The sequence below is a fragment of the Arvicola amphibius genome, chromosome X (assembly GCF_903992535.2).
Source record: "Arvicola amphibius chromosome X, mArvAmp1.2, whole genome shotgun sequence".
In the NCBI taxonomy this organism is placed as follows: Eukaryota; Metazoa; Chordata; class Mammalia; order Rodentia; family Cricetidae; genus Arvicola; species Arvicola amphibius.
In genome coordinates, this window is record NC_052065.1 from 115,062,701 (window position 1) to 115,088,880 (window position 26,180).

A 26,180-nucleotide genomic window follows, 5' to 3' on the forward strand; every position below is an offset into this window, starting at 1 on the left:
GACTCATGGAAGTCACACAGAGAGAAGAGGTGGTGGTAGGAGTCTACTTGAAAAGGGAGTGAAACCCTGGGCTTAAAGGGAGCACAGAAATAGATGGAAGAATGGGAATAACTAACTTTGCCTACTTCATTTACTCTTTTAGCTTACCTGAGAGGTTACAAGAGATGGTAGTGCCACTACATGGAAGTAAATTCTATGAATGAAGAATGAGTAAAATCTTCTCTCAACAATATTCCTATGTAATCAACAAATAACCTATCCTATTATGTTGTTAATAGACAATGTCCTGCTGTAATTGCTCGATTTTGGTCTTCCAAAGACTCCTGGGGAAGCCTTTTCTATCTTACGTCAAGGTTTGTCCCCACAACATTTCCCTTATCTGGAACTCTAGTGCCCCTTATGAACCTCTTACCCTTTCAGAATTTGTTCAGCTCATACCATTTTCTCCAGAGAACTTTCTTGAAATATGCCAATGTGTCTTCTGTCAGTGCTTCTGAAGAACCCTGTACATCTTCCTGGTATAGGACATACTGTTCTATATTGTAGTTACTACTTTACAGTGTCTGACACATAGATCAAATTCAAATTCAGTAATGTAACTTTTGTTGAGTGAATGTTTTATGTGTTTGTTCATCTGTTTGAATATCATTAATTCATTCCCATTCAAACACATTTGAACACATTTTCTCATCATCTAATTCCACAATTAAATTTTATAAAATACTTATGGTTATTGATATTAAAGCAAATACTCATTGAGATAATGTTCATGGGAATCCTGGGATAGTATATGTTAATTATACACAAACCTGAGTGAATCCAAACCTTAAACGGGAGTTTTTGAGTAACAAAGGTATTATTGATTAGAGCCCAACTCACACTTAAGGTATTTTGGTATTTTTCTCCCAGTAAGTGCAAAGTATACTGTGAAGAAGCAGTAAATTTGTGATCAAGGCTGGAAGCATAGCTTAGGAGAAGAGCATTTGTCTAGCCTGTGCAATGCCCTGGACTCAGAAATCCAGCAGCACAAAAGAATGAAGATGATCGATTTTGAATGTCTTATTTAAATTACATGTACTTTGTGTTTCTCTGCGAGTATGGTGTGTGTGTGTGTGTGTGTGTGTGTGTGTGTGTGTGTGTGTTTGCATGCATACACATGCTTCACTGTGTCTTCCTTGTTCAGGATACATTTCTCACATTGTCTATTGTAATAGCCTCTTTTTCATGAGAAGCAGATAATTTACCATTTTAAGACTTACTTTATATGAAGACTGGTGTATAAAAATACTAACAACTTCATTAAATTATTGGGAGGGTTAAATAAGAATATCTATGGATTTAGATAATACCTGGTGTACAGTATAGATTCTATAAATGCTGTTTTAATATTTATTATTTGACTCAAGTCTTTTTCTTCTAATTCCATTTCTCTCTTTAACAAGGGTGTAGAAGGAACCATGGAGGGCCGCTTCCCGCCACCCAGCTAGCTTTACCCAAAATAATTACATGGAAACTGTATTCTTTTAAAGACTGTTTGACCCATTAGCTCTAGCCTCTTATTGGCTAACTCTTACATCTTGCTTTAGTCCATTTTAGTAATTTGTGTAGCACCACGAGGTGGTGTCTTACCAGGAGAGATCTTAACCTGCGTCTGTCTCAGAGAGGAGAGGCATGGCGACTGCCTGAGGTGTCTGTCTGACTCTGCTTTCTTTCTCCCACAATTTTGTTCTGTCTACTCCGCCTTCCTAATTTTCTGTCCTATTAAAGAGCCAAGGCAGTTTTTTTATTAACCAATGAAAATAACACATAGACAGATGACCCTCCTCCATCACAAGGGCAAATTACAACCAAATTGTTCATTTGCTGGAGATCTTCAATAGCTTCTCTCGCTAGCAGTGTGATGTATATGTAGATGCTTGACGTATCTTATCCAAATTTTAGTGATTCAGTCCTTACCTACCAGTCACACTTCATCTTCTGTGATTTCCTTAAGCTTTTAGCTAGGGCAGTATTGAAATACTTGGTTTATACAAAATATACCATACTCTAATGTTGTTACCTGGCAAACATATTCATATTTGCTAGAAGGCTCCATCCCCATCATTCCTTTGTTTGCTTGGAAAAGTAAACTTTTTGTGTGTCAGCTCAACTGTGGCTTCTTGTATAAAAGTCTCTGTAGCTTCTGCGCATTTCCATTGTGTTAAATGTTTATCTGCTTCTGTTATGTATTGATCATATGGGGTGTGATTACTGACATGACTTCTCCACTAAACTATAAAATACAATGGTCAGAATCATGGCTTTGCTTCTTTGAATGCTCATTAGCCAGTCTGGTATGTATAGCAGAAGCTCAATAAATATGTGATTGAATGGGTCATAGGATTTACTTAATAAATATTGCTAACATTTACATGACCCATGTTTAAGTGCTTGATTTCTTGGTCTCTTTTTAAAAATCAATCTACTATCTGTCAGATAGATATGTCAAAAGAAAAATATAAACAATGAAATACAAGTCCCCCTACAGCAGCTTTCATAGGACTTGAACATTGGCTGTTGCTCATACTAAAACCCCCAAAATTAAAGATCTAATTTGAAATGTGTTTGTATGTAAATGTGTATATAAAACCATGTTTTATTTGGCTTATGCTATATGTATATTATTTGGAGAATTAAAAGGTAAGTGAAATTCATTAATGTTCTAAAGTGAATTATTGTGACTGGGGATGCTGGCACCATGCCTGCCTAGCACGCTCAAGGCTACTTCTTCCCCAGTGATGCAGAATTCATTTAGGAGGACATCAGAAAGTTTCCTTCTTGATAATACTGCCCTCAAAACACGTTGGCTTTTTAGAGTAGCAGAAGCAGTTCATACAGTGCTGATGGAACCTTAGATCTGATGTAGATTTGACTGCTGTCAGAGTAATTGGCATCCCCTACAGCAGTGGTTCTCAACCTGAGGTTTACTACTCCTTTGGGGGCTGCATATTAGATATCCTGTATATCATATATTTATGTTATGATTCATAACAGTAGCAAAATTACAGTTCCAATTTAGCAATGAAGTAATTTTAAGGTTGAGGGTCAGCACAATATGAGGAACTGCATTAAAGTGTCACAGTATTAGGAAGGTTGAGAACCACTGCCCTAGAAGCAATCTATGTAGACACCAGAGGTTTCATTGTGAATATCTGCTGCTAACGAACTTCCCAAGATGTCTGAGTACCACTGCCAAAGGGGACAGATGAGACAATATGGCTGTCCCTGCACTCTGTCAGCAGCAGAAGGGAAGCAATTCACAGTTAATTGGATGTTTCCTTTGTAGGGCACAGCATGTGCCTTAAATATTTTGCAGTTCACTAGTGAGGGGCCCTATAACCTGATAATTATTAAGAATCGTGACCCTAGAGGGAGTCCCAGGCACCGAGAGAGATGTCCCCAGCTAGTTCCTTGGACAGCTGAGGAGAGGGAACCTGAAATGGCCCGATCCAATAGCCATACTGATGAATATCTTGCATATCACCATAGAAGCTTCATCTGGCGATGGATGGAGATAGAGACAGAGACCCACATTGGAGCACTGGACAGAGCTCCCAAGGTCCTAATGAGGAGCAGAAGGAGGGAGAACATAAGCAAGGAAGTCAGGACCACGAGTAGTGCACCCACCCACTGAGACGGTGGGGCTGATCTAATAGGAGCTCACCAAGGCCTGCTGGACTGGTCTGAAAAAGCATGGGATAAAACCGGACTCCCTGAACATGGCGGACAATGAGGGCTGCTGAGAAGCCAAGGACAATGGCACTGTGTTTTGATTCTACTGCATGTACTGGCTTTATGGGAGCCTAGCCTGTTTGGATGCTCATCTTCCTAGACCTGGATGGAGGGGGGAGGACCTTGGACTTCCCACAGGGCAGGGAACCCTTACTGCTCTTTGGACTCTAGAGGGATGGAGGGAGTGGGAGGAGGGGGAGGGGGAGGGAACTGGGAGGCGGGGAAGATGTGGAAATTTTTTAATTTAAAAAAAAAAAGAATCGTGGCAAGTTGAGTAGGTGGGGGGCAGACTTGTAATTCCAGCTACTTGAGCGAAGCTGAGCCTGCCTGAGTCAAATACATTTGAGGCCACCCTGAACAACTTAATAAGACTGTAATCAAACTAAAAAAGTAAAATATGGGTGTGTGGGCCAATGCTTTCCTAGTGTACACAAGACCAAGTCAATCTCTAGTACAACCAAAAAAATAAAACAGGCAAATACAGTGTCCAAATTCAGATCTGCCCAACAAGTTTAAAACCCAAGGCTCACTGCATTTGTCAGCTTGCTGACTGTCAGTGTTATTCCAGTAGAAATGAGTGTTAGCATGCAGAAGTACCCCATCACAGTTACTGAAATTCAAACTTTAATATTTTCTGGAATCTTTAAGGTCAACAGTTTAAATAGACCTGTAAGTCGCGAGGAATTAGAAGCTGTCATCAGAAACCTCCCTACCAAAAAAAGCCCTGGACCAGATGGTTTCAATGCAGAATTCTACCAGAACTTCCAAGAGGAGCTAATAGCTATACTCCTTAATGTGTTTCACAAAATAGAAACAGAAGAGTCATTGCCAAACTCCTTTTATGAAGCTACAGTCATCCTGATACCAAAACCGCACAAAGACTTAACCAAAAAAGAGAATTACAGACCAATCTCACTCATGAACATGGATGCAAAAATTCTCAATAAAATACTGGCAAACCTAATCCAAGAACACATCCAAAAAATTATACATTATGATCAAGTAGGCTTCATCCCAGAGAGGCAGGGCTGGTTCAACATACGAAAATCTATCAATGTAATCCATCATATATATAAGCTGAAGGAAAAAAACATATGATCACTTCATTAGATGCTGAAAAAGCATTTGACAAAATTCAACAGCCCTTTAAGAAAAAGGTCTTGGGGAGATTAGGGATACAAGGTTCATTCCTAAATATAATAAAAGCAATATACAGCAAGCTGAGATTTTTTTAAATTGTCATTTAATGTATAAAGTTTTTACACTAATTTTGATGGTAATTACATAAATCACTTGCTCTGTTTATGTGTGTTTCGCAAAGGAATATCCCCCTCTTCTTTTGTAGTATCATGAAGAGATGGTCTGGAAACATTTGTTGCTTGCATAGAGTGAGATGGAGCAGGAATTGAGCCTCTTCTGACTCCTAGGATGAAGAAGAAGTACCATTGAATATGAAAATATCATACAGTTCTCCTTGTTGGGAATCTATATTACTAGTAGACTAGACTACTAACAGATACAAGGAGATATTATTTATACAAGATAAGGCAGAACCTCCAAAGATAGGGTGACTCTAAGGCTTTTAAAATTCTTCTTTCTATTAAATTTCACTGGCTCACCATTGCCCTAATCTTAGGGGGCTAGTTATTGCAAGAGTGAAGAGTAGAGTGATACAAACAGAAAGGAAATGGGGTTGTGAGAGTTTAAGAAGAAGATAAGAATAATGAAAATTTAGAATGTAAAATACAGGCAATAGAGTAAAAAAAAATGTGTGTTAGCTTTTATGCCTGGACAAGAACAGAAGGAATGGAGAAACAGGATGTTGGTTCACTGGAAGATGATACATTTGACTCTGTGCACAGTATGTTTTGGGACTTGATAACCACCCAGGTTGTGATATCCTAGTGTTCTTCATAGGTGTGTGTGTGTGTGTGTGTGTGTGTGTGTGTGTGTGTGTGTGTGTAATATGCTTGGGTAACTTTTGTAGGAACTAGCAGAGGCTTGCCTAACCTCTAGTCCAGCCCTTGGGAGATAGAAGATAAGCTGCATTTGTGTTATGTTTATAAGAAAAGTATAGCAGTAAAGGGTAAGTACCTTCTTTGGAGATTTCTCTTCATCAAAGCTCCGAGACCACAGTATAATATGTGAGGAATATGTACAGATGGATATGGCAAAAACCCTAATTTCATTATACTTTATAAATCCCCAAAGGGCCCATTCACCTAGCCACTGTGCAGAAGTGTAAGAGTGACACTAACACCACTGAATTTAAAGCTTCTTGTAAGCAAAGAAAGCACAAACTTTATAATCACAAAAAAACTACAAAACTGGTGATTCAACTGAAAAAAAAACCCACCATGAATACTGTTCATTTTCTTACCTCTGTCATATGAATGACGCGATGTCTTTCTTTCTTTATCATACTGTATGGTATAATATTAAAAGGGAAATACATCAATTAAGTTTCTAAAAAGTGGCTGTTAACCTACTCTACAGTAATCTAACACAGTACCCTCCCTTTAGTCCCCATCTCTTTCCTTAGCACTGTTCTCAATGCTCAAGGCAGGACTGCTCTCTATACCTTCTGTACTCCCACTGAATTTTGTACAAATAAAACCTTTTGCTATATTGTAAGGTTTTTGTTTATGCGTGCTTTACCCCTAGATGGTAACTGTCTTCTATCTTGCTATCCTAACTTACCCCTTTCCTTCCTTCTTGTTTAGGCCAGGACCTGGTCCACAGTAGACTCTCAGTAAATGTTAGCTATTGTCTTTATCACCATGCTCGCTCATGATCATCACTATCATCCAATGTGTAAGCTCATTTCTGCTAAAGTTCATGGTACACTAAGCATGAGACTGACTCAGTATACCTTGTCATGGAGAGGGTAAGATCTGCCTAGGACTCCATATTCTCTGACTGGACAGTATCAAGCTAAGGAAGGGGCTACCCCGTACAACCCAAAGCTAGCTACATCAGCCAACAAAGTGAAACATGCAACACAACTTTCTACCTTTTGCTCGGCTGGATTTTGTACGTCCCTCAGTGGGGGTGGTAAAGTTGTTGATGTCTTAATAAAAACCTTAATGTTACTTTGAGACTGTTGGGTTGACCCTGAAGGAGACCAAAAGAAAATTATATACTTGTGAAAGTTCATTGAACTATAATTGAAGTAGAATAAACTGCATATCATTAAAATGTATACTTTCTTCAGTCTTGATATATTAAACTTATGAAATAATCATTAGAACCAACAAGTGCTTTCATCATAATGAAAAGTTTTCTTATGCTGCTTACCAAGATAACATTCAGCACCTGTCACCCCAAATAGGAAGACAGTAGTGATGCCTTTTAAGGTACACAAGTATCTTTAGAATTACCCTAAATTTTGTCTTCTTTCTGTAGCAGTAAGAACTGCTTGGCTCAGAAAATTCTCGTATATTACTGTTGTTTAGATGATTTTAAAAACATTTTATTTATGTGTATAAGTGGTTTGCCTGCATGTCTCTAAGTGCACCATATTCAGTGCCTGCAAAAGGCCTGAAAGAATGTTGAGTCTTCTGGAACTGGAGTTACAGATGGCTGTGATTGCCATGTGGGTGCTGGAAAATAACATGGATACCCTGAAAGAATAGTGAGTACTCTTAATGGCTAAGTCATCCTTCCAGCCCTGTGATTTGGATCTATTAAACTGACCTCAAAAAAGTGTATAAGACTTGATCCTTATCTGATGGTACTATCGGGAATAGTGCAGACTATAGGAGGTGGGAATGAGCTGGGGGAAATTAGGTCACAGGAAGGACATCCTTGAGGGGTATATTTAAATGCTTGCCCCCATTCCCTATCTTTACTTCCTATCTTGGATGAGGTAAGCAAGATCCCCCTCCCTATCCACCATGTTGTAGTACCTTGCCACAAGCTCAAAGAAACAGCTCCAAATGTTTATGAATGGCAACCTCTAAAGATATGAGCCAGACTAAATCTTTCTTTTGACAGTTGATTTTCTCATATAAAATAATTCTATTCTCTTTTTAAGTGACTTCTTTCCGGTATTTTGTCATAGAATCAGAAATTTGACTAACATGTACTGTACAGGAAATATGTTTGTTCACCGTTAAGAGTTATCTTGGGTAGGAAAGATGGGAGATATTACTTAGGGACAATTACTGGTGAAATGTCACTCCATTAACAGTGCAGAAGTGGTGGGAAGATAGAAGGGTGGTGAGAAAGGGGAGAGCAAAGGTATCAGTTTGACTTCACACATGGCCTATTCTGAACCTTGGTTAATATGGAGAGCAGACAAGAAGGACCACTGCTGCACTATTTAAGACTCTGGAAGGAGGTCTCTTAGGTCATCTCTACCCTTGACTCCTTGTTACCCAAGGCACAGCACAACAACCTGGCTATAGAGTGTGTGGCTGAGCACAAGGCAATCTTTCTAGAATTTTACTTCCTATACCATTCTTGGTTCCCCTGCGGTATAGCTATGTTTAGAAAACTCTAAGACTCTAACTAGGGAGCTTCCTAGAAGCCATTATGAAGGTGGTCTACCTTGGATAATATGCAGAATCTAAGCACAAATGTCAGGGTGTAGAAAAGAGAATTAGAAGGCTCTTCTCAAACCAGGGAGCTGGTAACAGCCTTCGACTGTCAATTTGAAGAGGCCAAAGACATTCAGAGTGGTGATAAGGACATCCTCTAGAGACCAGGAAAAGCAGAGGATGTTTCATCCAAATATACTATTCTGCTTCCATGGGAACATGGAATCCAGTTCTACCTAAACTTTAATGTGCATGCGGAGCATGTGGATATCCTGTTGAAATTTAGTGGGATGTGAAGGAGTCTGGGTATCTGTGACTATAGTTACTTCCTGTGTCAGTGCAGCTGATACACATCTAGTTGAGTGAAAACGGAAGACATGCCTCTTGTATGCAGATGAAAACTGTGGGGAAGAAGCAGGACAACAGGGAGACTCCTTGAATGTCTGAGGAATTTAGGGAGACTCCACAATGATAGAATCTAGTGGTCTACTCTTAGGAAACTTGGCGGTTAATGCAGGAACAAAAAGCAAGACTACATGTAACACATAGTACTGGTCCTGTGTGTGTTCCACAGTCAACATGGGCAAACATGTCAAAATGACAACGCCATCCTGTGTAATGCACAGATGACATCATCATTAAATCTAGTATTGCCACAAATTAATTTCAAACCATAAAATTTTCAATTACTTTTGGATTCCAGAGATTCCTGAGATGACTTCTCGTCAGCAAAACTTGTTTTCTTTACATATTGTCGAGGTGCTTTAAAAAGAGAGAGAGATTTATTTTTAACAATGGTCACGGCAAGTACAAAATAACAAATATTTAAAATGGCAACTGATTGCTATTCAAGTTTTTAGAATAAGACCAGGAGAATAAGAATAAAGAAGAGTACACAGCTTCAGAAATCTATGTGTATAAAGGATTTTTGCTGCCAGTGATATGACTTGCTACCATATGTCTCAAAACACAAAGTCAAAGGAATCACAAGATCCAGAAAGCACATTAGCAAGGCTCTTGGTCCTTCTCAGTCTCATAGAGCCAGAGGCTTCAAAGACTTCAGTAGATCCTTCATTCAGTACTAAGGAAGGATAGTTTTGCAAGTAGAACAAAGGACATAGAGGCTACCCTTCTTCTCTGTAGACACAGCAATGGAGCAACTTGGTGGGTGGCAGCATCATAGATGGTAGCCCCACAGGGGCTGTGGATTTTATTAGGAATAGGAAGGTACAGAGATATGATAAGAGACAGGGGCTTGGGAAAGCCACTGTTCTGAACTGGGCATTGTGTCAAAGGCATGACACAAATTGAATCATGCAACTGAATTAGAGAGAGGATGTTTTTGTATTATGCAGAAGAGATCGTTACCAAATACAGTATTCTCACACACTGTTAATTTAGAAGAATAAAAATTCAATTACTTATTGCCTCCATGAGTTGTAGAAATGATTCCTCTTCAGAGAAACTTGATTTCTTCACATTTTGTGGAGCTGCTTAAACAAAATCAAAAAGACATTAAATCTTTACAGTCAAAATGACAAAATGATAAAATAAGAAATATTTAAAAAGGTGTCAGACTGCTATTGTTGGACTTTTCAAAAAAGACCAGGGAAGAGGAGTGAGTAAACTCTGTTGCTGTTGAAATATGTGTGGCCTTTATTTTTATTTTCAGTGACATGGCTTTGTCACTTGAGGTCGCATATCAGCAGAGGTCTTGGTTGTTGCCACAGGCTTCCAAAACATCAATAGACCCTCTCTCAGCAACATTTAAGGGGGTTTTCCAGGTGGAACAAAAAGAGATGGGGGTAAAACCTCCATGGGAAAGGGAGTTGAACGGCAAGGGGTGGCAGCCTCAGAAGTACCAGCAGACACACGCTTTCAGAAAGTCACTGTTTTGAACTGGGCTTGGAGAATTATCTACTGGGGAAAGTGGCATACCCACCCTGCTCAAGAGAATATGGGAAGAGGGGCACAAATCAAGTAATCAGAGGATGCCAGGGTGTGATCATTGGTTAGCATTGCCCCCAACACATCATTTGATGGAAGAGACTAGAGGCCTTTGCTGCATTGTTAGTAAAAGAGCTCATTACCAAATCCAGTATGCCCACTAATTACTAAATTGTAATAATAAAATTTCAATTACATTTTATTTTGATCGTTTCATAAAACAGTTTCTGGTCTGAAACACTTCTTTTCTTTGTGCTTGATGAAGTTGCTAAAAGAAAAAAAAGAAGTTAACAGTGGAATTGCCAACATGCAAAAATAGGGGACATTCAAAGAACCACTGACTGCTACTGAATTGGGCTTTTCTAAAATAGCTAGTGGAGAAAGACCGGGGAGCACTCTGATACTGAAGAAGTATATGCGGTAAATAAAGCACCTCTGTTCCTGGTGTTGAAAATGCCACTGTAGCTAAAGGAGGGGCGGGGCTAAGAAAGCACATTGGCAGGTGCCTTCATCCTTCTTGACTTGTAGGGCCAGGATTCAGAGAGATCAGTAGAACCTCTGTTCAGTAATATAATAATATAGGTTTCCAGATGGATCAAGGGCTCAGGGTAACCCCTCTCTGAAAGGTCCAGGTGCTAAGAAAGTGGTATTAGCATTAGAGGACACTGAATATCTGACTCTGGATCTTGTAGGAGACAGAAAAGAACAAAGACAAGTCCACAATAGGGGGAGCTGTGCTTTGAACTAGGCTTGGAGTGTGGTCATCTGCACAAAAGAGGAGCTATCATCTCAAATAGTTTGGAGAGAGCATCACCAATTGGCTGCCGGGAAAGCTCAAGGGACCACAAAAGGGGTCAACACTTTCATAAGCACTATATAAGGACATGTCATTTCGTGGATGAGAATAGAGGATAGTTCAGCAGAAGAGACCATTACCAATCATGCATTAATTAATTTATAATTCAATTACATTTTGGTTCTAGATTGTCTCCCGCCAGTCTGTGATCAGGGAGACTTCTTCGCATAGTATTTGGGTAAAGATCTTAAAAGAAAAAGAGACATCAATTTCAAACATGGAAATGACAAAACAACCCATATACAAATGACAACTGACTGACCTCCATTGGGTTTTGCCAAAAGTACTAAGGGGAACGTGAGTGGGGAAAATCATGGGACAAAATATTTCTGCTGTGAGGGATGTTGTGCCATGTTAATATAGGTTTCAAAAGCACAAAGCCAAATGAAGGGCAGGACTGGGAAGGCAAAGACACTGGCTAGGGGTCTAAGGCTGTATTAAGTTTCCAGAGCCCCGGGCTTCAAAAGTATTGTTAGACCATCAGTCAACAACATAGCAGCCAAGTTCACCAGGTAGAAAAACAGTGAAGTTAGAGGTAAATTCTTCCTTCCAGGCAGAACTTCCGAACATGGGGTAACAGTAGCAGAGGCTCAAGAACTTTCTCAGTTCCTTTGGGAGTGAAAATGCAGAGAGGAATGTTCAGTAGCAGGGAGTATGGGGAAGGTGGGAGATCATTGTTCTGCACTGAATTGGAGAGTAGTAGCAGGAAATGTAGCTTTCCCCACTCTGAGAATGTGAATGAGCAACACCACTTGAGTAATTAGGGAGTGTAGCCCAGAGAGCAATGGAGAGGGTGGCAAAGTTAGTCTTTCACCAAAACACCATTTGGTATATGATAGGGGATTATCTGCATCGCATGCAGTAGAGATCAATACCGAATCCAGTACTCCCAGAAGTTACTGATTTCTAAGCAGAAAATTGCAATTACATTTTGCTTCTAGAAGGTCATCAATGAATTTCTGGCCACTATAACTGGTTCTTCTTGCATTTGCCGAACCATCTTTAAAAAAAAAGACACATTTTTAACAATGGGACTGACAAATTTATACAATGACATTACATTATCATGGTAATTGACTACTGTCAGCTGGGGCTTTCCAAAAGACCAGGAGAACAGGAGTGGAGGAAAATGTTCTTGCTACAGAAAATCTATGTAACAAATAACATTTCTGCAGCTTGACTGACAGTAGATCTCAAACCCTCAAGGCTTATGGCGGACAGAATTAAGTAAGCACATTAGCAGGGGGCTGTGATACACTCAGGTTTCTGGGGCCACAGGTTTCAGAAACATTAGTATATCCCCCATTCAACAAGAGCTTCAACTCAATTATCTTGGAGGGGAGTTCTCAAGGTACAATAAAGTATTTCGAGGCAAACCCTGCAGGAGGCAGAAGTGGTGATGGAGGAACAGAGGTAGCAGAGATGGAATAAAGGTATATTTTGAGAGTCTCATTGGTGATAGAAAAGTACAGAGATGGGTTAATGAGGGGGAGATTCGGGAAAGTTGGGGTTTTGAACTGGGGAGGGGGTTCCCCTTCATTTAACAGAAGAGGTTCCCAAACTTTCATATTCCCACCAATTACTAACTTTCAACCATAACATTTTGATTACATTTTTGTTCAGTCGGCTCATGAAACGTCTGCTCAGCAAAACTCCCACTCTTCTCACTAGAATGATAGTAATCTTTAAATAAAAAGAAAGAAAGAACAGTCATTTAACACTGGAGGTGATGGAATAAAATGACCAATATCAAAACCATAGTTACAAATCAAGATTTTCTGAAAAGGGCAGGAAGAGTGGGGAACACCCTACTGTTGCTTAAACCATTTCTGGATCATGTGATGTCACGCGACAAGTAAGGCTGGGAGTTTCACAAGTATCAGAAGAATCTCTGTTCAGCAAGATGAGAGGCTAGTTTGCTAGTTTTCTAGGCAGGTATGCCCAAGCCTCTGATATCCTGTCACATTGCTGTTATCTGCAGTATTGGTACTTGAGGAATGTAGAACAGTGTTATAAACAATATTGCAAAAAGAATCTTTTAATGCTTCAGATAAGTTTATAATTTTGTATTGGGCAGCATTCAAAGCTCTCCCTGGCCACAGGTAGGATGCACCTGAGTAGAAGAATGGAGTTCGAGATAAAACCTCTGGGAAGCAGAGCTGCTGAGCAAGGTGTGGCTGCAGCAGAGACATAGGCTGAAGAGCTGCCCCAGAATTGCATTGGCAACAGAGCAGTACAGAGACAGGTCAATAGCAAGGCCTATTGGGAATGGCAGGGTTATGACATGGGGCTTGGAGAATTGTCACCCACAAGGCAAGACCTGATTTACTCTGGAGTGTGGTGGGTTTAGCACCAAGTGCATAATTAAGGAGTCTAACTCAGAGGGTGACAAAGGTAGTGCCACTCATGGTAAGCATTACTCCAAATACCCCATTTTGCATGAGGATAGTGGATTTTTCTACATTATAGTGAGAAGAGTTCCTTACATTACCAATTCCAGAATCCCCACAAATTATTAATTTCTAGTGATAAAATTTCAATTACGTTTGGGCTCCAAAAATTCTTGAAATGTCTGCACCTCAGGCAAACTCGGTGTCCTTGTATCTGTTGGAGAAACTTAAAAGGAGACATTTATTATTAACCAGAAAAGAATAAATGAGAATATGGCAAATGTTAAAATGACAGCAACCACTAAAACTGGGCCTTCCTAAAAGAAACAAGGGGGACATTCTGTGGTGCAGGACTATAAATGACAAACAAATGAACTATTTCCGCTGCCAATGGCCCATGTAACTGTGTCTCAACGGCTCAAAGGCAAGGGAAGGAGAGGACTGAAAAAACACACAGCCAGTGGTCTTGGGCCTTAACTGCACAGGGCCACGGGCTTCAGATGCACAAGGAGAACCTCTATGGAGTAATCTGGAAGGACAGTTCTCCAGGTGAGAGAAAGGGACCAGAGGCAGAGGGGTGCCATCAACTGAGGCACCCACTGAAGAGCTGCTTCAGGCTCTCATTGGTAACAGGACAGTACGAAGACAAATTCAATAGTGGGAGACATGAGAAAGTCAGGGCTCTGAAATGGGTTTGGAGAGCTCTCACTGCAAAAAGTGGTGTGTCCTGCTCTAGGGGTGTGGAGGGAGCATCATTAACTGAGCAATTAAGGCATTTATTCAGGGGCAGTAGAGAAGGTGACACAGTTCCTAAGCATTAACCCTAAGGCACCATTTAATGGAAAGAGATGGAGCATTGCTGCATTATGTATGGTAGTCCCATGATTTACTAATTTTTAATCATAAAAGTTTAATTACAGTTTGTCTCCAGAAGTCCGTAAAATGAAGGTTTCTCTTCGTCAAAACTGGTTTTTGTGGTATGCGAGGTAGCTTTAAAAAAAAAAAAGATAGTTATTTTTAGCAATGGAGATGACAAAATTAGAAAAATCACAAATATTAAAAGGATCACTGATGACTACTACTCAGTTGCGCTTTTCTAAAAGGACCAGGGAATCAAGAGTGGACAACATTCTATTCACACAGAAAGGCAAGGAGCAAATAAAGTATCTCTACTGCAAGTGACAAGATATGTCACTAGAGGTCTCAAGAGCCCAGAGCTGAAGGGAGGGCAGGATTGAGAAAGCACATCGGCAGGACTCTTGGTGTCAGCTAGTCTCATGAGATCACAGACTTTAGTTGTACTAAGTAGTAGCAGGGCCTCCATTCAGCAATCTGCAGGGTTATTTGTGGAGACAGCAATAGACTCGGAGGTCAAACCTCCTTGGGAGGCAGAGCTGCTAGAGCAAGGGGTGGCAGCAGCAGAGGCATGACTAAAAATCTGCCGCAGGATCTTCTCAGTAAGGAAAATTACAGAAGGAAGTTCAGTACAAGGGTGGGTGGGGGTTCTGAACTGGGCTTGAAGAGTTGTCGGCTTCCTAGAATGGGCCTTCCTGCTCATGGGAACAAGGAGAAAGCCCCAGGAATTGGGTAGTTCCAGAGTCTAATCTAGATGGCAATATAGATGGTAGTGCCACTGGCAAACACTATCCCCAGGCATCATTTGATGAATGGGGACAGTGAGTTCATCTGCATTCTAAGCAGGAGTGATCACTGCCAGGTCTCATAACTTATCAAATTCCAATCACAACACAAATAGTTACATCTTGACTCTCTTGATTCCTGTAATAGCTCTTGGTCGGAAATACTTGTTCTTAAACTTGATGTAGATGCTATAAAAAAAAAGAACATTTATTTTTAACAGTGGTGAAGATGAAATGATAAACTAACAAACATTAAGATAAGTACTATTCAATTGTGCCCTTCCAAAAGAAATGGGGGAACAATAGTGAGGAACACTGTGGTATTGCTTCAACGTATGTGGGGAATGGAATATTTCCGCTGCCAATGGCCCATGTAACTGTGTCTCAACGGCTCAAAGGCAAGGGAAGGAGAGGACTGAAAAAACACACAGCCAGTGGTCTTGGGCCTTAACTGCACAGGGCCACGGGCTTCAGATGCACAAGGAGAACCTCTATGGAGTAATCTGGAAGGACAGTTCTCCAGGTGAGAGAAAGGGACCAGAGGCAGAGGGGTGCCATCAACTGAGGCACCCACTGAAGAGCTGCTTCAGGCTCTCATTGGTAACAGGACAGTACGAAGACAAATTCAATAGTGGGAGACATGAGAAAGTCAGGGCTCTGAAATGGGTTTGGAGAGTTCTCACTGCAAAAAGTGGTGTGCCCTGCTCTGGGGGTGTGGAGGGAGCATAATGGAGTAATTAGGGGGTGTGGTCTAGAGAAGTGAAGATGGTGACATTTGGTGGAAGAGGGTAGATGACTTTTCTGCATTATAAGCAGAAGACTTATTAGCAAATCCAGTATGCCCACTAATTACTAATTTCCAATCATAACATATTAGTTACGTTTTTGTTCCAAGTGTTCTTGAGATGTTCTTGGATCTGAAACGCTTGATTTCTTCTGAGTAGACAATGCAGCTTTCAAAAAAAGACATTTATTGTTAACACTTATAACAAAATGATAAAATGTCAAATATTACAATGACTACCACTACTCAGCAGTGCTTTTCCAAAAGGCCCAACATAACAACAATATAGAAAACTCTGGTGCTGTAGGAATTTATGTGGCCAATAAATAAATCTGTTCCCAGCCGCATGATATATTACCATGGGTCTAAAAGGCTCGAGACCAAAGGATCTTGGGGAGAGTAAGGGAGGAGATTAAGAAAGCACATTGGCACTGGCCTTGATCCTCAGGAGGTTCATAGGGCCACAGGCTTCAGAGCAACCCCTAGAACCTCTGCTCAGCAATCTGGACGGGTAAAAGAAGGGGGCAGGGAAGCTGAACAAGGGCTAGTAGGAACAGAGGAACAGGCTAAGATCTGCTCACAATCCCACTGGTAAGGCAAAGTATAGAAATGAGTTCACTAGCACAGCCTGTGTGGAAGTCAGTGCTGTGAACCACACTTGAGAGTTGTCAGCTACACAAAGTGGATAGAAAAATACAACCAGAGTAACTAGGGAGTTGACTCCAATGAGCAATAGATTATATGGCATGGTTTGTATAAGGAATATATATATATATATATATATATATATATATATATATATATATATATATATATCACAACATTTGATGGCTAAACACAGAAGATTTATTTGCACTATAAGCCACAGATATCATGACAAAATCCAGTATGCCTATGAATTTCTACTTCCTAGTTGTCAGTGTGTGTGTGCCAGAAGGCAGCTTTGGTGTCACCCTCATCAAGACTATTCACTTCCATTGACACAGGCTTTCTATTCATCCCAGTACTCACGAACCAGGCCAGACTAGCTGATCACAGAGCCCGGGGAGGTGGGAGTAGGGAGGTAGTGGGGATCCTGTCTCTGCATCCTCAGTGTCTGTACTACAATCCTGTCCCCCTACACAATTTTTATGCCCTCATGCCATTTTCACATGGTTTCAGGTATGACACTCAGGTCCTCCTGGTTGCACAGCAACTAAGTCACAGAGCCACAGCCCCTAGCCCTTCTCCCCCTCTCTTTATATCTTTCCCCTTCTTTTCTCTCTTTGCCTCTGACTTTCTTCTCATTTTGTGTGTAGATACTTTGTTCTTCCTGACTCTTCCTGCTTATGTATGCTCTTCTTTAATTTACTTTTCATTGTTTCTTTTATTTCTTACTTTTGTATTTTTCCTTTGTTCCATTATTAAAGAAAAAAATCATTCTTTTTTTTTCTCTATTTTGTAGCTATTCTCACTTCTTCTCTAGCCGCTATCCAGTTAACGTATCTATATTTCGGTTGAATTTTTCCATTCAGACCACTGTATTTCCCTGCTCTCCTCAGTTTTATTTCTTTGGCATGTACTGTGTGCTGTCTACATGTGTTTGCACATGTATGTGTGGGTGTGTGCATTCATACACATGCATACAGAGGCCAGAGAAGGACAGCGGATGTCCTCCTTACTCCTCACTACCTTACTCCCTTGTGACAAGGTCTCTCACGGGACATATGTAGTTACAGAGACTTGAATGCAGGCCCTTATGTTTGGGAGGCAAACACTTTTGTCCACTGAGCCATCTTCCCAGCCTCCTTACCTTTGCTTAAAATACTGCCCTTCCAGACGCCTGACTCTTACTCTCACACGTCTGTTTAAAATATACTCTTTCCTATAGACTTACCACAATTAACTGTTTTCCTCCATACTTTAGTTCTTTCTCTATCCCTCTGCACTCAATTTCATTGTTTCTCTCATCATGCTTGCCTTTCTTCTTTTCTTCCTTGCTCCATTTCACCTGTCTCTTCCTTCCTCCCTCCTCCTCCTCCTTTCCTGTCATTCTTAGATTCCTTTCTCCTTGACTTTTTAATAAAAAAACCCTTTTACTCTTGGTATCTCTGTCATTGTAACTCTTTGTATATGCTTCATGCCTTGATGCTCGTTTATACCTTTTAAATCTCAATCTGTCTGTTTACCTACCTACCCACCTACACTTGTATCTACTTCCCTATTTGTCTACCTGCCGGCCTATCATTGAAAATAGCTACTTACATGTCTCCACACTACCTACTTGTCACTAGATTTATGTTACTCTTTATTTATATTTCTGAAATATTCTAGTTATGTAATCCAGGCTGAACTCGATCTGGTGGTCCTACTACCTGTATCACCTGTGTTCTGGACTTACAGGTATGTGCCACCAACCCTGGATCTATGCTTTATCTGTCTTCATGTCTTATCCATACATTTCTTCCTGTCTACCTAGCCATCACCATTAATCTGTGTTTATTTTCATCTTCTTCCAAAGGTCTTCTTTTAATATCTCTCCTGATGTCTCATTTACCCTATCTCCATAATCTTTGTGTTTTCCATCTCCCTCCTCTCTCTCTCTTCCCCCTTTCTTCTATGCCTGATCACCTTTCATTCTCTTCAGTTCTTTTCCTGCAATTCCCTTTATCCCTTATTCCTTCCCTTTCGTCTGTCTTGTTTTCTACTGTCTTTGCTACTCTACCCACAGTCTTGGCTACCTCTATCCCTTTTTCTTCATTTATTTCTCATTCTTCTTTTATTCCCCTTTACCTTTCCTTTATCTTTTCTCCCTTCTTTTTTCTCTTTCTGAAACTCTTACTCTGACTCCCCATTATCTACTGGTTTCTTCCCAATACACATCAGTTCACTTCCATAGAAAACCCAGCATGAACAAAACCCTTGGTGCATGAGTTCACACATCACTGTCCCCAGGGCCCAGCCTGGTCTCCTGTTCTCTTTCCATCCTCAGGGGATATCCCATCACTCTGGCCTGTCTTCAGAAGTTATTAGGTTCCTTTAACTAGACCCTCTCCACCCTTTGCCCCCTCCTCTGAAACTCAGAAGGAATTTCAAGCTCTTGACTAAGTTTGCATCAGCCTGTGGTCTGTTGAAAGTCTGGCTCTCTCTTACTGCAGTTGCCCCAGTGGTTTTAACTGCTGGCTGGCTCTTGTTTTCGATGAATACCCCCTTCCTTCTTTACTATCTTTTCTGGTTTCTGTTTTTTCTTTTATTTTACTACGTCTGCAAAATCCCTATTAAATATGCTGTTTTCTTCTTTAACAGTCTTGTCTGTTTGTCCCTCCTCCTACCTCTAGCTCTCCCTCTTCTCCCCTCTCATCTACCTCTCCCCTCCCACCTCTTTCCTTCCCTTCTCTTATGTTTATCCTTCCCATCACCTCTCCCCTCCCTCCTCCCACCCTTTTCCTACCTCTTTCCATCCTTCCATCTCTTTTCCTCCATCCTCCCATCTTTATGCTTCCCCCCCTCCTCCCTCCTCCCACCTCTTTTTCCCTTCTCCTACCTCTTTGCCTTCCCCTCCTCCCTCCTCCCACTTCTTTCCTCCCTCCTCCCACCTCTTTCCCTTCTGTCTTCCATCTTCCCCCTTTCCCCTCCTACCTTTCCCCTTTCTCTTCCCATGTTTATACATCCTCCTCCCATCTTTATTTCCTCTCCCCATCTTTACTTTCTTCCTCTCATCTTTACCCCTCCCCCTTCCTCTTTCTTCTCTTCCTTTTGTTCTTATTTCCCCCCTCCCCTCCCTTTCCTGCCTTTTAATTCTGCCTCCTTTTCTTCCTTCCTTCCTCTCTCCTTCCCTCCTTCCCCCCACTCTTGTCCCTGTTATCTACCTTCTTTTCCTCCTCCCCTCTCTTGTCTTATCTTCTTTCCTTCTTTTTCCTTTCCTTTCTCCTTTTCCCCCCTTCCTTTTTTCCTCTCCTCTTTTCTTTTTACCTTCTCTCCACCCTGCCTCCCATCTGTATCCCTCTTCCCTCCCTCGCTCATTTTCTCTTTCTCTTTCAGACAGCATCTTTGTAATTTATTGATTTCAAGCCTCTCCATGGGTAGAATAACAAGCATGCTGCCTCCATTTTTCTTCCCTTTTAAAGATTACTGTCTCCCTTCCTCCTTGCCTCATTCCCCTTTGTAACTTACAGTCCCCTCTTTCCCACCTTACCTTTTTATACTTACTTTTGTTGTTTTTTTTTTTTTTAAAAAAAAAAAACTGCTCCACTTCTTTAACTTCATAGGGCTGAAGTCTCTTGGGTAAACCCTGCACACCTTTGCAAGTTTATTGGAATTCCTTCCTTACAAATCCTTTTCAAGCCCTTCTCGCACCATCACAATCTCCCTTTTCACACTTTTCCTATTAGCTCTTCCTTCCTTGTCTACCCTTCCTCCTCTACCCTCTCCTATCTCTTTTTTGTCTTCATCTCTCCCTATTTCCATGAAGCCATTAATGCTGGAGTCTACTGGTTTCTCCTGTTCAATTTGCTTTCTTCTGTCTCTTCTCCTTTATTTTGTATCACCGTTGCCTACTAGGTTCTTTCTCTTTCAATGTTTTTTTTTTCCTATTACTTGTTGCACACTTTAATATTCTCTCAATCTTTGTATATTATCCCTTGATCTAACTTCTGTAAATTTTCTTGCTCTTACTGGATTGTTAATCTTTTCTTACTTTTCCCTGTTTTCTTACTGCCTACCTTAACTTACTTCTCGCCTTTGCTTTCTGCATTACTTACCTGAATGAGCATGCTATCTCCTCCCTCTCGCTGTTCGTTAATCTGTGCACTTACTTGTTCACTATATGCATTGTGCATATACCTTTTTGTGCATATACTTTTGTCAACTGGATCTGTAACTGGAAAGTGCATCACATCGTGCCTGACACAGGTATTGAGGGTTCCTAGTACTTACTTTTGCAGGGGCCTTTTTAAAAAATCATGTGAGCATAAGGTGGTTTTATAAAAACACTAATATTTCATATATTGTTGTTCAGCTTCTACTTATCTACTATGCTTTTTATTCTCCCTCCCCATCTCTTTCACCTATTTCAGATTGTCTTTCAGTTTCAAGGATTCTTGCTTTTCCACTTTCTTCTTTACTGTCCTTCTTTTGGAGTTTTTGCAGATGATAGGCAATTCTTTTGTGAAGCATCACTTGTTTCTACAAAATATTTAAAAATACATTAAATAGGTTTCAAATTCAAATAGAAACCTGTCAGTAAAAATACAACACAGAAGCCGGGCGGTGGTGGCGCACGCCTTTAATCCCAGCACTCGGGAGGCAGAGGCAGGCGGATCTCTGTGAGTTCGAGGCCAGCCTGGTCTACAAGAGCTAGTTCCAGGATAGGCTCTAAAAAAAAAAAAAAAAAGCTGCAGAGAAACCCTGTCTCGAAAAACCAAAAAAAAAAAAAAAAAAAAAAAAGAAAAGAAAAAAATACAACACAGATTACTTCAAATATGATGACATATGAAGTAGACCTTTGTCCCTGTTTGGAGATGTCTAAATTTACAATGGGTTTGAAGAAATGTACTAAGAGGTAAGCTGCCTTTTATGACTCAACATGAAATTGCGCGTACGCATGTGCATGTGTGCATGTATCTGTACTCTCTTGCCATCTGGAAATTCAAGCTAGGGTCTTGTACATGCTAGGCAATCCCGTTACTATTGAGGAAAAGCATATTTTAGTAACAACTCAATCTAATCTAACTTTCTGGGGACTCCAATTACAGATTGGGGCTAGAATGATTCTCTCCATCAATAACTATCTTCTGAAAATTCATATTTTAAAATATAAAATCGTGCCAAAAGCTTTTCCTGAAACAGCCCATGTCCAGCAAAGGCTAACTACCTTTCGGTTAATTTCATCTCTGATTTTCTGGCGGTATTCATCAGCTTTGCTCTCCCTTTTCACTTCTTCTCCAATCCTTGTTAGAAGTGCCATTTCCTTGGATTTCCATTCCTAAGGGACATGCCATTACAGTTATCAGCATATGTCTATTACATTTTAAAAGCATTTTCTTTTTCTTCAACCAATATGCAAATTAGATCAGATCAATGGCCTAACAAATTTTGGGTCAATAATAAAGCAAATCTTGCATTGTGGTTTTGAATATGCTTATTTATCTGCCATTCAATGGGACTGACCAGCTGGCTGCAATGGGATGGGAAAATAAAGAAATCATTTTGTAATTACAAGCATGAATCCAGCATAAATATGACTCTAAAGATGAATCTCAAAAGATATTGGCAAAGGAGTGTTGATTTCTAACTCAGGGAGGATATCTGCTGCTCTCAAAGGTATTCTGATAGAGGAACTAAACACACAGTCATGTCAGAACTCATGTGGAGGTTTATAGAGTGAGCTCTCTACTTCCAATGTCACATATGCTCTGGGACTTGGACTTAGGTCACCAGGCTTGTACAGGAAGTGCCTTTCCTAATGAGTCCTTCTTGCTGGCCTGGGTTTCTTTCTTAAACTGAAATAACTTCAAATGGTAGAGCGAACCTGTGAAAACAGTTTACAAATGAAACAACCATACAAGTTTCCAGTTCAAAATTTGACCCTTACCTCGTCAACGTCTGTGCGTAGGTTCAGTCTCCTTCTAAGAGTATCCCAATGTTGTTGGTCTTCTTCGTTCAATTGCAATGTGTTTCGCCTTTCCGAGGTGTTTTCAATTTTGTCCAGTTCTTTTTGAATCATGCGCAAATGTCTGAGTAAAAGTGAAACAAAGGAATGTAAATTGGATGTTTCCTTTAGGATGCCTGTCACTCTGAATCTCTGAGATCGCAACATGCATTTTGGTATACTCTCGGATGAATGTATGGATGAGAGGAGCCAGATAATGAATAACTGGCTTTCAATTAAGGTGATTTAAAAAAAAAAAACTACAACTCCTCCATTTACCTTCTAAGGCTGTGGCTTGATCTCTAAATAGTAATGTGTGATTAGTAGCTGAAGGAAAATGCCCAGTTGGTAGAGGAATGGTATGTTTTCATGCATCCGATAAAGTTGTAACAATTTGACCATTGTGGCTTTAAAATAATTTCATTTAAACTTATGTTTGATATATGTTAAAGACAGTCTCTCTCCCTCTGGTACTGCAGACCTGGCTTTCACAAGTTCACTGCTTTGTATTTTGGATTTCTTCAGTAACAGTTTAACTTACCTCTTGGGCTCCTGGTGGCTTCAGTTTCTCAGGTACAAACTTACCTTCCCAGTCTTAGCATTAAGGTTCCCAATCCCTGTACCTCTTGATGTAATTATTATAATTTATTATAATTTGTTTTTTAAAAAATTGTGTATTGATGTTTTGTCTGCATGCAAGTCTGTGTACCACATGCATGCAGTGCCTGTGGAGGGCATCAGATCCTTTACAACTGGAATTCAGATGGTTGAGAAGCACCCTGTAGGTTCTTGGAACCAGACCCTAGTCCACTGGAAGAATAGCCCTTGAGCCCGTGATCTTAGCTGCTGGGCCCATCTCTTCAGCCCCGCTTGATATACCATTTTTTGGTTCTCCATGTTGAAAATGCTGAGGGGCTGAAATGTATCTAGTACCTTCGTGACTCTGTCTTCAATTCTTTCTAGTGTTTTTGCAGTGTGAGGGGGTTCTAAAATGTGCCCATGAACTATACACAAACTCTGACTCTACCTGAGTTTCAGCAGTCGGTCTTGTTGCGGGCCAGGTTTTTTCCCTTCTTGTAACAACCACCGCTGAAACTCAGCAGCGGTGGTGTTGTCACAGGCCCGTTTCTCTTCGTTCAGTTTCTTCACTTGATTTTCTATGATTTTCTGCAAGAAAACAATTATTGGCTATTATATACTTGACGGAAATACACCTATGCTTTGATATATTGTCTTGAAATTTAATTTTTCTTTTTCTTTTTTTTTTTGGTTTTTCGAGACAGGGTTTCTCTGCAGCTTTTTTTTTTTTTTTTTTTTTTTTTTTTTTTTTTTTTTTTTTTAGAGCCTGTCCTGGAGCTAGCTCTTGTAGACTAGTCTGGCCTCGAACTCACAGAGATCCGCCTGCCTCTGCCTCCCGAGTGCTGGGATTAAAGGCGTGCGCCACCACCGCCCGGCTTTTAAATTTAATTTTAAGTAGAAGTTCTGACTTGCTAACCCGCTTTTTAGCCTTGCATGGCCCTATCCCACAAATAAACTTTTTCTATGTAAACATTACATGGGCTCTCTGTTGTCTACAGATTCTTTCGATACTTTATTCCTGGAATAGTTTAAGGAAATATTGTGCAAAGGGCCTAGCTTTTCACAAATTTTTATTGGTCCCAAATAAACTCAAATATGTAACTTACTTGCTCTCTGATATAGTTTCGTTCAAAGTCAATTTTTAAAGTAGTAAGATATTGTCGGTATTTGTTCAGCTCTTTTAAGGAACATACAACCTACAATTCAAAAATAAAATCATAAAAATTTAAAAATTATAACATGTTTATAGAACAGAATAAGAACATTCATTTTAGTAACAATTTTAGGATGCACTGTAATAATCTATTTTTTGTAATGTTTTTGTAGTCAGTATCTCTAAGCAGTTGATGACCAACCAGGAAATTTCTAAATATTTCATTAACATAGTTCTAAGTTAAAATTACTTCTAGAGACATGAAAATAAATGCCTGTTTACATACCAAAAATTGTTCAGTAATTCTCTTTTCCTATCATTGACAAACTATCAACTATAAAGTAGTTTTTACAAGAAAAGAAAAGCCACCCAACACTAAGCATTTTATTGACTTTCTTCTGGGATATCTGCTAGTGGTCAACTAGAAGCTGGCACAGGTACTGAAGTGCTGAGCAAGTGCCTAGATTTTTGCTGTTCAGAGGAAGGCCTCAACACACCTTGTTATTGCTGGTGATGTAGCCTCCCTGTCTTAGTTTTTTGAGGATGTCTTTTCGTTTGAAGTATGATTTTAGGTGTGGATCGTGAAGACTTTTGTAGGTGGTTTCCATGAGTTTGCAGTAAGGATCACTAAGATTAAAAGCAAAAGAAGGCCGATAAAGCTGCCAAAAGAAACATATTTGAAATTGTAAGTGCAAAATTCATGAAATCATAATTTTAAACATCAGTTTATTGAAATAATTATGTTCCTTGAAAGTAAAATATACAAGCAGAAACAAAAGTGAAAGAATGTAATGGGCTGATCTGGGTAAATATGCCTTCCATCTTCCCTCTCTTCTCCCAGCCTAATTTTTACATTAGCAGTGACCTGTGGAATCTTGTTTATGAACTTTGTTTTTGATATACCTATAGCCTCAACCTTAGTTCAATTCCAGTGTACATAGGTCAGGACAGACTGTCAACCATGTAAGACTGTACATGGTAAGTATCAGGAGTCAGATGAACCAAGGCACAGATGCAGAAATCTGCATGTTGTACATGTGTAGGCCAGAAAGACCACATCCTGTCAGGTTGAGGCCTTGGCTGGAGAAAGTCTGGATGGAGGTATCACAGCTCTTTCTGGGGTGTTCTATCATTAACGTGAGTTTAAGGACTTTAAAACATTGCAGCTTATTTAATTCCATCTGTGTGAAACTGAAGGTGATACACAAAGTGCAATCATAGCAAGATGTTTCAAATTTAACAACTAAAAAGGTAAAGAAATCCACTTATACATCATTAAAACATAGTTTACCTTTTCACTTAGATTTGTTGTGTAGAATATATTAGTACTTCCCGGAATAATAGGCAGTTTGGCCCCAAGAGGCAAATCCAGTAGACTAGATGGTCCTATTTTTGGAATGATAGCGTTCTTTTTCTTCAGTGGAAAAGAAAATGGAAACGTTGGTCTTTTCTACTAGGAAGTGTTCCTTTAGTTTACTTCAGATGTGTTACACTTCAACAAGTTAGCACAACCCAGGTTGCTAGGTACCTGGGTGGAAGGAACTGCCTGGCCGCAAACCAAGGCCTTACCTCCCGACTTCCCAAGCCGCCACCCTACTTCTGGGGGCCTTCCCAAGGCTACTATAAGTCAGGGGCATCTTGAGCCCTCCCCGTCCCTCCACATTCTGTCCTGTCTCTGCCCCGCAGCCCAGACTCTTTCCCATGATTCTACCTGCTGGCCTGAAACCTGCCCTGACCAAGGAAGAAAGGCAATGAACAAATAAATGCACTGTATGGCGGGGCCAGCACTCACGGTTTTACAAGTCTCTTTGTCAGATTTTACGTTGTCGGAAGCCGCTTTGGAGGCTGCAGAGGCTGCAGCCTTTAAACAGTTGCTTAGGTACAAGTCCAT

At 40.3% G+C, this 26,180-nt stretch overlaps 1 protein-coding gene across 1 annotated transcript; it reads right to left on the reverse strand.

Annotated features, from left to right (window-relative positions):
- Window positions 1-3,147: 3,147 nt before the first annotated feature.
- LOC119804452 (fibrous sheath-interacting protein 2-like) lies at window positions 3,148-26,180 on the reverse strand. The gene is made up of 20 exons (XM_038315867.2): window positions 26,082-26,180; window positions 25,581-25,703; window positions 24,787-24,948; window positions 24,243-24,332; window positions 23,585-23,724; window positions 22,501-22,642; window positions 21,781-21,891; window positions 20,975-21,092; window positions 16,027-16,098; window positions 15,266-15,334; window positions 14,424-14,495; window positions 13,660-13,731; window positions 12,727-12,798; window positions 12,044-12,115; window positions 11,230-11,301; window positions 10,456-10,527; window positions 9,734-9,802; window positions 9,003-9,074; window positions 6,785-6,885; window positions 3,148-3,228 (listed from the first exon to the last, which is right to left on the reverse strand). Exons 1-20 carry the CDS (start codon window positions 26,178-26,180, stop codon window positions 3,148-3,150), a joined length of 1,881 nt encoding a protein of 626 aa, XP_038171795.2.